General features: G+C 33.5%; 2 protein-coding genes across 3 annotated transcripts; one reads left to right on the top strand and one right to left on the bottom strand.

Moving 5' to 3' along the window:
* Positions 1 to 1,016: 1,016 nt before the first annotated feature.
* Positions 1,017 to 2,622, bottom strand: LOC139890595 (protein CHLORORESPIRATORY REDUCTION 6, chloroplastic). The gene is made up of 4 exons (XM_071873482.1): positions 2,355 to 2,622; positions 2,011 to 2,142; positions 1,728 to 1,936; positions 1,017 to 1,338 (listed from the first exon to the last, which is right to left on the bottom strand). Exons 1-4 carry the CDS (start codon positions 2,554 to 2,556, stop codon positions 1,132 to 1,134), a joined length of 750 nt encoding a protein of 249 aa, XP_071729583.1. The 5' UTR covers positions 2,557 to 2,622; the 3' UTR covers positions 1,017 to 1,131.
* Positions 2,623 to 4,292: 1,670 nt separating this feature from the next.
* LOC139890593 (uncharacterized methyltransferase At2g41040, chloroplastic-like) lies at positions 4,293 to 7,616 on the top strand. 2 transcript variants are annotated; one of them, XM_071873481.1, is made up of 8 exons: positions 4,293 to 4,472; positions 4,789 to 4,889; positions 4,984 to 5,124; positions 5,473 to 5,554; positions 5,914 to 6,107; positions 6,186 to 6,297; positions 6,635 to 6,730; positions 7,271 to 7,616. In XM_071873481.1, the coding sequence occupies exons 1-8, from the start codon at positions 4,293 to 4,295 to the stop codon at positions 7,400 to 7,402; spliced, it is 1,038 nt and encodes a 345-aa protein (XP_071729582.1). In that variant the 3' UTR covers positions 7,403 to 7,616. The 2 variants fall into 2 exon arrangements, with proteins under 2 accessions (XP_071729582.1, XP_071729581.1); XM_071873480.1 differs by having other exon boundaries at positions 7,268 to 7,616.
* The last annotated feature ends 5,681 nt before the right edge of the window (positions 7,617 to 13,297 follow it).

Here is a 13,297-nt window from a genome sequence, read left to right as displayed (position 1 = left end):
AATCATGTTTGTTATAACTCCCTTTATGGTAGTATTTCGTCCATCTCGTTGATATTTGAATAAGATTGTTGAATTCCTTGTCAATGAAAAGACTATTAAAATAATATTTCACATTTTTTTAGCGACTTCTCAATTTTAATCAATGAATCATTATACGATTAAATTTATATGGTCGCTTATCCATTGCTGATCAAGCTAGGTTATATGGCCCTTTGTCATCCATCATAACGTTTGTTACATTTAAACTCTTGTGTTAGAGAGAAAATCATTGATGCAGTTAACACCATCTAAGTTAAGTGTTGTTAGGCACTAATAAGAGAATTGACATGTACATATAATAAAGATAAAGGGTATAAAATTTAAAATGTGAAGGACAAGACTGACAACACCACATAAATTTGAGGGTTTTGACAAATTTAAAATAAGCTACTTCTAGTAGCTTATGAAAAAAAAGTAGAGCTTATGAACTGAAAAAGAAGCTTTATAACAATGACTCAATGGCTTCTGATATATGGAGTATTAAATATAAAATTTTATAATTATAGTGGGTACTGGGTAGTATAAATCTAATCAACCAAATATCATAGGAGAAGAAGAAAGATAATCCGATATATAATTTTTGGCCCAATTTATTTGAGCTTGTTTCTCACTCTTAAGGCTCAAATTTTTTTTTTTTTTAACACGGGCTTCTACTATCCACCTTTAAATTCGTTTGGGCGAGAAGATACATATACTGGTCCTGTGTGATCGATAATTTTACTGATCGGGTGGTGGTTAATGGCTCTATAAGTGTCCTTAATAACGTCTTTAAAAAAAGATAAATAAAATATCATTATAATAAGCTGTTTGTGATACTTAAGAGTATTTTAGTTGAGACTTTATGCATAAACTGAACATAACAAGTTTAGCCTACTGATTGGGAAAAAAAAATTTAGCCTACTGATATTATCTTTGATATTTTCTATCAGCTAGGATGTTTCTCTGTTACATTTAGAATTACATCAACCAACCTAACAGATAACAGAATATGTGATACTCTGAATATTTGGCAATTTTCTTGTTTCAATAACATTTGATCTCCGAGCTACAAAGATGAAAATGGATGTTCCTGATTTATAATAACATTCGAATTTAAGGAGACGAAGGAGGATTACGATCAATCATATCAAACAATTCGTCTCCAATCCCAAACCCAAGCATTCTTGCCATATCTTTAACCTTCAATCTAGGCTTTGGGATGTTATTGTCTTTTAACCAAGTGTATGTTACAAACACTTTATTCATTGTGAATAATTCTAATGCCTCTGGGTTGAACACCACCCCCATTCTCATACTCATCTGTCATAATAAAATCAAATATGTACTTAACAAAAAAGAGTTCTCGCTTACATATGAAGTCGATTGTAACAATATCGTTTTGTAACATGCTTAACGCGCTAGGTAATTTACAACTTTACAACAAAAAATGAAAAAAGAAAACATATTGTTTTTAATGTTAGCCAAAAATCCCTTTTTGATAATTCATGCAATTATTTTGTAAACCATCCCAAGATAGTATAGTGATTGGAATTCTGATATCCTCAAATGAGTTATTACGTTTAAATCTTACTATCAACATTTCTTGCGGATTTGGGTAAAAATACTCGCCCTCCCCGGATAGTCTCAACAGGCTAACCTTATTCGTTTATGCTCCTATTTTGGTTCTTAGGATATTATGTATACTGTACCTGGTGAGGAACTAACATGGCTGCATATCGTGCGAGTTCTCCTGCTCTCCAGTCTAATAGAACCGGAAGCCATGGATATGTAGCGTCAAGTCTAACAAACCATAATCTAATATCAGGGAATTCTGATAGTTCTCGAGGATCATGTTCATCTTCTCTTTCGTAATTGACAGTGAATCCGATCGTGCGATCAAGAAATTCCCTTGGGTCCACTACAAGAAGGTGTCACAATATAGAAATAGTATTCATTTTTTATGTTACATAGACTTTATGGAATGATACTAACCAGATGAGGTTGTTGTAATTGAGGTGGCATCTGTAAATGGGGACAAATCTAGACGACGAATTATGTCATTGTTGATGACTACTTCATATCTGCCTTCTTTTGGAGGCATGGGTGGAGGCGCTGGTTCGACATCTGTCAATATAATGAAATCAAATCGATGTTGTACATTAATGCCAGCTAGTTTGTGTCTAAACGGGTCATCTTGTAGTACGGCTTAAGTTGATTCATAAACATTTATTCTGTTAGCTACTAGATTTATATGATCTACTGAAGATAAAACATTACAAATAAGAAAACTACAGTTGAAGAGATTAAATATTTGATGATAGAAAAGAAGGACCTACTTTCTTGTTCATCATACAATGAGAGGTCAAAATTCCCACTTGGATTGAATGCTACTGAGACTGCAACTTGACCTCTTTCTCGACCGAACTGAGAAGAAAACGAGACATCCGAAACGGGTTTGAATTGAAATGATGAGTTTAATGAAGGAATTGGTTGCTTATATGAAGAAGAGATTGGTAAAAATGGTTTGATGGAAGCCATGGATGTGGTTCTAAGGTTCAAGTAACTGTTTTTTCTGTTTTATCTACATTTTCTCGTGGCCTGTTTTTTTAGTCATATCCTTTTGGGCTTCATTTCAATGGACCATAAACATTCACCTTTGAATTTCATTTATTCTTAATTAAAATTAAAATTACATTGCATGTTTTACTACTCTTTTATACGGAGTATAATTTTTGACAAAAATAATATGTTATTATTTATTTGAAATGAAATAGACAAAACACTAAACTTTGACTAATTGAATCCATATCACAATATCTATATCTTTTTAAGGCTTTTTTTTTTTTTTTTTTTTTGTGAGGTTTAAATCTTATCATTGAAAATTAAATAAAACAATAATATATTTTTTTAATATTATATATTTAAAATTTAATTAATATTAATATTAATATTAATATTATTAATATTAATATTAATTATTAATCCTTACTACTACGTATATACTAAAAGTGGTGGTGCTTTCCGTCGTTTCACAGTTATATCCGATTGTCGTTTTGAGTTTGCGTTCACATTACAAACGGTCCCTCAACTTTAGCTATTAAAATTAAAATTACATTGCATGTTTTGCTACTCTTTTATACGGAGTATAATTTTTGACAAAAATAATATGTTATTATTTATTTGAAATGAAATAGACAAAACACTAAACTTTGACTAATTGAATCCATATCACAATATCTGTATCTTTTTAAGGCTTTTTTTTTTTTTTTTTTTTTTTTGTGAGGTTTAAATCTTATCATTGAAAATTAAATAAAACAATACTATATTTTTTTTAATATTATATATTTAAAATTTAATTAATATTAATATTAATATTATTAATATTAATATTAATATTAATTATTAATCCTTACTACTACGTATATACTAAAAGTGGTGGTGCTTTCGGTCGTTTCACAGTTATATCCGATTGTCGTTTTGAGTTTGCGTTCACATTACAAACGGTCCCTCAACTTTGGCTATATTTACACAACGGCCCCTCAAGTTCACACTTTTTCAGGGATAAAAGTGTAAATATATAATTTTATTAAAATAAAAGAAACTAATTACACCCGAACTTATAATGGGCCCTATCTTCTCGCTCGACGCGAGTTAAATTTTTCCGAGACCACCGTTCAACTCGAAAAAATCCTACGAACCTAACGGGACTAACTATACGCGAAACGAACACTTCTCAAAAAACGCTAAACACCTGGCGCTATCTCCAATACATTTCATTCTGTTCGCCGCGAGTTAAAATTTTCCGACAGCACCGTTACACTCGAAAAAATTTATTGAACAAAACAAAACTACGTTCGAAATGGATACTTTTTAAAAAACGCTTAACACAACGACATTTAAAACGGCGCTTAATACATGAGCTGTGTTCCCTCTGTCAATACACAACGTTACGTTAAATATGAATACGCGAGTCGAAATCCCCCGTCACAATGCGCGGGCCGGTCCGGACTAGTTTTAAATAATTACATGGTAGTTAAAAGTGATGATGTGGCAAGTAAGCATCCTCAAAGTAGGAACATTAGTTTTCTTTCTCTACTAAAAACAAACCCTTATTTCCTCAATTGTGGTTGCTTGATCACCACAAACTTTTTTCATGAAACACGAATCACTGTTCGTCTCCCTCATGAAACTACCTGTATATATAGGCCTAATCATATACATACGTCACCGATACAACAAAAAAATACCTAAAAAAGATCCATAAAATTCATTCCATGGCATCAGTTTCATCGTCATCCATAAATCATTTGCTTCGCCCATTTCATCATCGCACTTTACTAATTCCTAATTCCCCATCTCAATTTAAGCTTCCCCAGTTTCAATCCCCATCAAATTATCCATCTTCAAGAGTTAAAGCAACTTCTGATCTTGTTGGAGTTGTTGATGCTGTTGCGGTAATTATTTTTCCATCAGGCATTTACACAAACACTTGTTGTGCACTCTGTATATATGTATTTGTACTTTGTTTGTTGATACTTTATTTGATTTTTATAGGATTGAGTTGAATCATTATGTGTTGTTTAGCCTCTTTATCTTAATAGTATAGCACATTTAATCATGATCATGAGTTACATAAAGTAATATGTCTTTACTATGTTGTCATTTTTATGAACTTCGTTTGTAATATATGTTGTATTTTGTATGTCATATACATCAATGACTAGAAACTCACATTTGGCGTAGTATAAGATAAATTGCCTATAATTGCAGGATGCAGTTACTCAGCTCCAAGAATTGGGGGAAGTTGAATTATTTGCATGTCCTGTTTGTTTCGAACCACTCATAAGAAAAGGTCCTCCCGGTTTCAATGTGTAAGTTAATTTTTCGAATTCTTTTGTTTGTCTGTTGTTAATTTTTGCATGTTATGGTGGAGTTTTTTTTACGTTAAGTATTGGAAATTTTCAGACCGGCGATATATCGTTCCGGTTTCAAATGTACAAAGTGCAATAAATCTTATTCAAGCAAAAATATCTATCTTGATCTTACTGTAACTGCTGGTGCAAAGGAATATGTTGAAACTCAACCATCTCGGACTGAATTATTTCGGTATGAATATGTTGATGGTTTGATTTTATTTAGAGGTGGCATATGGGCAGGTCGAATGGGTTAGGTTCAAAACACTTTCTCATATACTCTATATAAAGTTTTAGAATACGTTATTAAGAAAATTTAAGATCACTAAAATAATATTTTTACAAGAATGTAAATCTCCGGATATAAACAATGTATGTGGTTGTATGCATGCATACTTTCTTTTTGGCTAACCTTGTTAACCTGGTTGGCATAAAACGCTACCTATATTTGCACATGAATCTTTAATTCTATATCATGTGAGTTTTGTTATACCATTTTAAACACTCTAGGCTAACGTTGGTCCCAACTCTTCTTCTATAGGAGCCCGCTGGTTTCATTTTTGTATGAAAGAGGATGGCGGCAGAATTTCAACCTAAGCGGTTTTCCTGGACCGGATGAGGAGGTTATCCCATTCTGTTTCTAATTATTACTCTCATCGTGATACTAGTTCATTTGTCCAATAAAAATTGTCAAAATTTCACCTGTTGTCGTTTTGAAAAGACTGGCGATGTCAACCTGTTACTTCTAACTGGGTTTTTTTGGGTGATGTTATACATGTAACTGGTCAAAGAGGGAAACAGAATAAAGAATATGCTCTAACAGAAACGGGTTACATTTTGTATCCACGAGGTTCTTCAATTTTACCAATTGTTGATTGTTGACAGAAGGATACTTTAGGCGTTTGACATGTAGTCGGACACTAATTTAAAACTATTTGCCAAGTCAAACACTATTTTTTGACTTATATATCTCGTCATGCAGTTCAGTATGGCTCAGGAGTACTTCAAACCTGCAGAAGGTGGAACTTTGATAGATGTTAGCTGTGGAAGTGGTTTATTTTCCCGCAAATTTGCAAATTCAGGGACTTACTCAAGAGTTGTAGCTCTTGATTTTTCCGAAAATATGCTCCGTCAAACTTATGATTTTATTAAAGCTGATTATACGCTTGTAAATTAGTAAGTATGCTCTTTTACTAAGTTTTATTTCTGAATATTTTGTTTCGCACCTAACTCATGTTTACTAAAAAATTACAGCAATCTTGCACTTGTTAGGGCAGATGTATCCCGGCTTCCATTTTCATCTGGTTCAGTTGATGCAGTTCATGCTGGTGCAGCTTTGCATTGTTGGCCATCTCCTTCTAATGCAGTAAGTTATCTGTTGACTATTTGACCTAAAAGGTCAAGTTTATTAATTTTTGTATCTATAATAACTACACATTATATGTACATGTAGACCAGAAACAAAACTTTAAAACTCATTATATATTTAAACTAATCATCAAAAGGATTATTTGATAATTATCATAAATTCATAAGGTCATCATTGTTTCTTGTTGGATCTTTGATTAGTCCTTTTAACCTTAAAAGTGAACCATGTGTCCATGTTCTCGATTGAGCGAACAAGTGATTAGTAATGGGCTTCAAAATTTATTCTATGTTGTGGGTTTTATGACATATGGATTTGATTTGCTTTCCTTTTATAGATTGCTGAAATCAACCGTGTATTACGAAGCGGTGGTGTGTTCGTTGGGACGACATTTTTAAGACCATCTTCTGCAATACTAACGCCATTTTACCGGGTAATGAATTATTATCTATCTGTGTATACACACTAAATAGAGATAGCAAAATGTGTAGGTTGGGTTATTTGGATTACGTTGAAATTTGTCATATCTAGTACACATTAGAAATGGGTCGGTCTGGGACTCTGGGTTGGTATGTTGACCTACAAACGCTTATCTTTTTGAATTTTCTAATACATAATTTCTAATACATAATTAATATTAATATGTGAATATGTGAATTAGGATCAATATGTGATGGATCTTATCAATGAAATCTTATGAAACATGTGAAATTTTAAACCGAGCTTTGGGGCAAATGTCAATTAAAAAGGTGTAGTCTAGGGTGTGTGTGAGTTTGCTATATAAAAGTTAGATTTATGAAATTTATACTTGACTATATTTGTGTTAAATGCTCTTATTCTCCTATACATGCTGGTTTTGCAAGCATTTTGGTCAGAAAGTGCCAAAGATTGTTCATTGACTTGAGCTCACGCTATATTTGATTATTTGTGCCCTTATGGATTGTTATCTGAAATTGTTATTGTTGTACAGCAGAGTTTATCTTCTGAGACTTATGTCAATTTAACCGAAGAAGAGATTAAGGACTTGATCAAATCTTGTGGACTTACAAACTACTCGAGCAAAGTTCAGCAAGCTTTTATCATGTTTTCTGCACAGAAGCCCTGAGAACTTAGTTAACCATCAAACCTTGTACCTAAATTCCATGCTACACACAACTAAAGAAAACATAAATATTTGTAGGTACCTTGGCCATGTTCCAAGACAGAAAGTCATATACTTTATACTTTACACATTATAATCAAAGTAGATACATTTCAGTTTGTATCAATACTTTTAAAGTAGATTGGGATAAAAGGTTATAAAAAAACTTCAGATTGACTTTTTAAAGACAAACTTAGTACTTTACCTTCTGTGCAACCAATTTTAACACCTTCTATGATATGCATGTTTGATATATGTGAAGTAAGAAAAATATTGTGTTTAGAATAATTAACCTTTCCTTAAACGAAACTTTTTTTATAAAAGTTGAAGGATGGGGTGTTGAATTGAGGTATGTTTTGGGTAAAAAGCAGTGTCACATAATTTAGAAGTGTGGAGGTTTATAATATGAGGGTGGTGAATATGAATACAGTATATGAATTAAGCCCCATGTGGAGAAGAGTAATAAAGTCAAGACCTAAAGAATTACTGTTATTAATCTTGTCAATAGATATGTGTTACTCTTAAAACTCTTACATTTATAAGAATTACATTTTGGTACTCTTAAAACTGTTACATTTATAATAATCACATGTTGGAATTTGAAGTTAATTTTGCAACTACCCGGGTCTTATTTCACAATAGAAAACCAAACAACTGTTTAAACACATACAATGAGACACATCTTGTTGTGAACTATGAAGAAATGTCACCTTCAACAAATTAGAATTACATGGAAGCAACACCATTGAACAAACAATACACCATGATCCTTTTCAAACAAAAGTGACCAAAACACATACACATCTTCTTAGATTACAAGCAGGTGTTGTATATGAATTTATAGGGGTTGAATTTGGAACAAACCAAAATATGATATCCAATACAATGTTCCATCACTTAAGATTTAATGTTGAGTGATTACATTGGTATGATTGGTATGAAGGTATATGAAGGTAGTCTAATCCACATGACACATATGACATAGATCATATGACATAGATGATTATATAGGTTTCCACTAGGCATATATTCGTATTTCTTTCAATTTAAAATGTTTCTTTTACGCAAACGACATCTTTCTACACTTTCCCAAATCCTCCGATCTTTGACGCTCCATTTATGTCCTTTGTAAACGTTGACAGATTAATTGTGCGTCATTCCAAATCCTATGTAAACATTTCTAAATACCTTTGTAAATGTTTCCTAATCCTTTGTAAACGTTGCCAAATTATTTGCATACCTTTTCGAATCCTTTGTAAACCTTTCCGAATCCCTTATATGCCTTAGTGACTAGTATCTTTTCTGAAAATAAACTTTAGCTCTTTGAATCGGTGCCACCAATTCAGAGATATCAGTTTTGTGTAGGTGATCGTTTAAGGTAAGTTAAACAATATATTCGTATACAAGGATCATCTCCTTAAATACCAACGGATCAATTTTGAAAGCATCTTAACTTCGGCGATAAAATTAGGTGTCTCGGAATTACCAAACTAAAAGATGTATTGGATGGCCACAGGTTGAAAATTATGTATGTGTTCATATTTGTACACCATACCATATCCATTGTACACCTTCCCAAATCCGCTATAAACCTTTTCGAATCCGCATCACCACCCCCTAGCCCAACTGATTCTCATCCAAAAGAATATCTAACCATTTATGAAAGTAGTCTAAACCACATAGAGATCCTATGTCTATCATTGGAAGATAGATCAAAACTTCCCCACTTATCACCTCATCATCAAAGCCTTCAGTTGATTGAATCTCCACAATAGTAACGCACACCGAATTTGATGGTGATTTATTATCATTTATTGCATAGTACATATTGCTAGTTATCAGTTGCAATCTATAACTTAAAACATAAACGACTTTATATAAGCTTGACCCAGATCCAAACATGGTTGATGAAACTTCGATTTTTGGGTCACAAATGTTATAGCTACTTAACTAGCTAGCCCATATATAGGACAAAAGTAAAGCACTAATATACTAGATCTGTGATGGCTACAATTTAAATGAATTGAAGTAACAAGAATAAAAGTGAGAAATGCTACTTACCAGATACTGGTCGGTGGTACAGTTTGACATTAGTGGGGCGATGGGCGGCGACTAATTTTAAGAAGAAGATAAGAGAAGTTTAGGTTTCATTATAAAAGAAAAACATGTGATGTGATGTGATGTGATACGAACACAAATTTGTACTACGAAATATCTAAATCAACTTCAGATAGGTTTGATACGAATTTTATTGGGCCAAAGATGTTTAAGCCCAGTTACTAATCATCATCACCTTATTTAAATGGGCTATTAACCAAAATGCTCAACTATTCACCGTACTATAAAAATTCACCATAAAAAAAAAAAAAAAATGTTAAAATGCCATCGCAAGTCGCAAACCCCACTTGAGACTGGTGAATTTTTCTTGTTTTTTCGAGGAAATTCCACGCATGACCGAATTCAGGCTTGCCTGAATAGTCACCGAGTTGCACAATGAAGCACACCACCCGGGTCCAATTCCTGGCTATGCTAAATTGTTCAAAAAGGGAGTGTGACTAGAGGGTGCGCATAATGCACAATTCACCTGGTACCAGGTCTCGCGCTCGGGGGCTTGATTACCCGAGGTTTTACCTTCTATGGGGGAGCCAATGTGCTCGTTTATAGGAAGGTTTCCTCGCTTACCCCCCAAAAAAAAAACATGCGTTGTAGAGTCGTACGGTTTCCTTGCGACTCACCGTCTTTTATGGGTCGTGAGCACTTCGTGTACGAGTCGCATGGCTCGCAAGGTCTACCTTGCGAGTTTTCTGAGCGTTATGTATTATATATTACGGAATATATGTTACTTTATGTACTATTGATGTACAGTATTAATTTATTGTCATTTGGTGTTCTATTTTCATTTAAGCACTCGGGTTATTTAGGAATACCAAATACCAAATGACAATAAAGTAATACCTAAATAGTACATAAAGTAACAAATAATAGATAACACATAATGTTCAGATAACTCGCAAGATAGACCTTGTGTGCCATGTGACTCATACATGAAGTGCTCGCAACCCTTAAAACACGGTGAGTCACAAGTCGCAAGGAAACCGTGCGACTATGTGACACGTGTTGTCTCGGAACTCTCGGCCATGCGTCCAAGTCTCAGATCGGAACTTGAATTTCCTCGAAAAAACAAGGAAAATTGATGAGTCGCAATGCGACTTGCGAGGTCATTTTGAGAATTTCTTTTTTTAACGTGAATTCTTATAGTTCGATGAGAAATTAGACGTTTTGATCAATAGCCATATTTAAATAGTAGTACTAGGTTTTTGAGTTCAATGAACATATTTAGAGTGAACTAATAATCAAACTTATATAAGTTTCGTAAAATTTATTATTTATCTTATTTATTACTTAAATTATGTTTAGTTACACTTACCGAACGTACAGTATATTTTAAATCCAGTAAAATTTCAGGAGATACTCCTAATATTTTTGGTACGGAAGAAGCAATATCCCTATTACGGAGTGTCAGTTAAAGTTGTTTTTTCAAATAGTTTGAGTTTTAATGAACATATATCTAAAGTAAACCAATGATGAAACTTATACAATTATTCATGATGGGCACATTTTAACGGTTATAAATCATTAAATGACAAATATGTTAATTTTATTCTTATTCCAATCCAGTACATGTATTATGCATATGTATATTTTTATTTTTTATTTTTTTTAAAAAAATATAACTCATATAGAAATGAACCCGTTACATAAAAGAGAATATGCACCTACATAAAGAAGGGTGTAAGGTTCAACATATCATGGTTGTTTCACCTCATTCAGTTGTTCGCATAGTTGATGACTGAATTAGTAATGAATCTAATAACCAAATAACTCGATCGTTACAATCTAGAATTGACACACTCCCAACAACATCATTAGGTTTACAAGACTGAATATGATTGAGATAACTATCCACCACGCAAGAAAATAAAATATTTCTTGATGAAATGATAGAGTACATATTAATCCGTGGTACATTACCATAATAGTATAGTATTACTTGTTAACTCACACAACCTGACAACCTTCTTCTGTAACCCTGACTCCTCAAGTCCTCATCGGTTTTCAAGTTCGATTTACTTATCCAATTTAAAAGTTTAATGATTTCTTCATATTCCAAATCGCCCTTGCTTCCATTCTTTTCATGAAGACTTCTAACATCCTTAACATTATTAGTAATCCCTCACATTACATCCACATAGTCAGTGAAATCGAGGACACATTACATCGTCATACTTTGTGAAATCGAGGTTACTAAACGTACGATTCGTGAACATTAACCCACAACATTTCTTACCATAGAACTTGGATGCCTTTTATAGCATACAATAAATTTTTTCTAATTATTGTGTTCAAACAATACTTATGTTGGTACGATTTTCCGTATAGCGGGTGTAAGGTACCAGTACAGAACAATATCCGCCTAGCGTAGAGAGATTGTATGTTGATTGATGTTTGCCCTTGGAAAATAATCCTTGCAAACCCGGAACACGGATGAGAGATCCGTGGGTTGGCCTCAATCAGTCTTTGAACCAAACTGTAATTGGTCCGTCTGACGTTCTGTTGCTAAGCGGTTAATGCTTTAGAGTGAGAAAGAACTGTGTGTGAGAGAAAGTGTACTTCTCTCTGACTGAAGTTCAGATGTAAAATGTGGTGACCCAAGGGGTCTATTTATAGGCGTAGAATGTTCGAAATTCTCGAAAAACACGTGTCAAAAGTTGATTAATTCAGTTACGCAAAATATCCGGAACCGACTTTGGCGTGGCTGACGTGGCTGCGTGCCGCTCACGCGCTTAATCAAATTGCTTAAGCATAGAAGCTGCCTGCAGGGCTTACGCATGACGTTGGGCGGCCTGTTATACGCTGGACGGCAATTGCTAAAAAGTGCCAAGTATTGTTATCTTTTAAGCTTTTTGATCCGTTCTTTCGTATAAAAATGATGCTTTTATGCGTGTATCCCCTAGGATACACCATTAACTTAGAGGTTAACTTTGTGCTCAAGCATTATAGAGACCTCACACTATTCGTAAGAGTATGTAATTTATTACAGCTAGGTCCTGATTTCTTCATTCTTCATCCTAACGAGAGTGGGGACGATGACATGACAAACAAGACACATCAGTCAACAATTGTGGACTCGGATGAACCAATGAGCTTAGGGTCATGTTCTTCTAGGTACGAAACATTGAGCACGATTTTCGCAAGGTTTGTAATCGAATTCATGCCAATATCATAATTCTTGATTATTGATGTGTTTCTTGTAATCATGAAAAGAAAATATTATATTGTGACAGATGCTAACAGGGGCTACCATTAAATGTAAGTATACTTGATGTGTGCAGCGGTGTATACGAAATACTATTATTTTTATTACGAAATACTACTACCTCCGTCTCATTCCAATAGGGCAGTATTCCATTTTGGGCTGTCCCATTCTGATAGTCCACTTCCATAAATAGAAAGGAAAGAAGATATTTCATTGGTGGATCTGGAGAGAGAAGATATTTCATTGGTGGAGAAATGAAGTTAGTGGGATTTCCTAAAACTGCGTATTTTTTGTCTGTGGACTATTGGAATGAGACGGAGGGAGTATTAAATACGATACAACTTACACAAGTTTTATTTATTTATATAGATGAGATATACTTAAACCTTGCTACAACACTTATAGGCAGTGTACCTAATTGTAGAGTAGTATAGTTTTTAGTAAGTCCGGTTCGTTCCACAAGGAGTTAGCGATTACGTACTATATTTTTAAACAATTGTATTTATATATATATATATATATATATATATATATATATATAT

The sequence above is a fragment of the Rutidosis leptorrhynchoides genome, chromosome 2 (genome assembly GCF_046630445.1).
Source record: "Rutidosis leptorrhynchoides isolate AG116_Rl617_1_P2 chromosome 2, CSIRO_AGI_Rlap_v1, whole genome shotgun sequence".
Classification (NCBI taxonomy): Eukaryota; Viridiplantae; Streptophyta; class Magnoliopsida; order Asterales; family Asteraceae; genus Rutidosis; species Rutidosis leptorrhynchoides.
This window is presented reverse-complemented; position numbering and strand designations above follow the sequence as displayed.

Coding starts and splice junctions, on each gene's coding strand:
- LOC139890593 (XM_071873480.1), top strand. CDS start 4,293: ATGGCATCAGTTTCATCGTCATCCATAAATCATTTGCTTCGCCCATTT. Junction 5,555..5,913: donor TTCCTGGACCGGATGAGGAG/GTTATCCCATTC, acceptor CTCGTCATGCAG/TTCAGTATGGCTCAGGAGTA. Junction 6,108..6,185: donor GATTATACGCTTGTAAATTA/GTAAGTATGCTC, acceptor AAAAAATTACAG/CAATCTTGCACTTGTTAGGG.
- LOC139890595 (XM_071873482.1), bottom strand. CDS start 2,556: ATGGCTTCCATCAAACCATTTTTACCAATCTCTTCTTCATATAAGCAA. Junction 2,143..2,354: donor ATTGTATGATGAACAAGAAA/GTAGGTCCTTCT, acceptor TTATATTGACAG/ATGTCGAACCAGCGCCTCCA. Junction 1,339..1,727: donor CCATGTTAGTTCCTCACCAG/GTACAGTATACA, acceptor TTATTATGACAG/ATGAGTATGAGAATGGGGGT.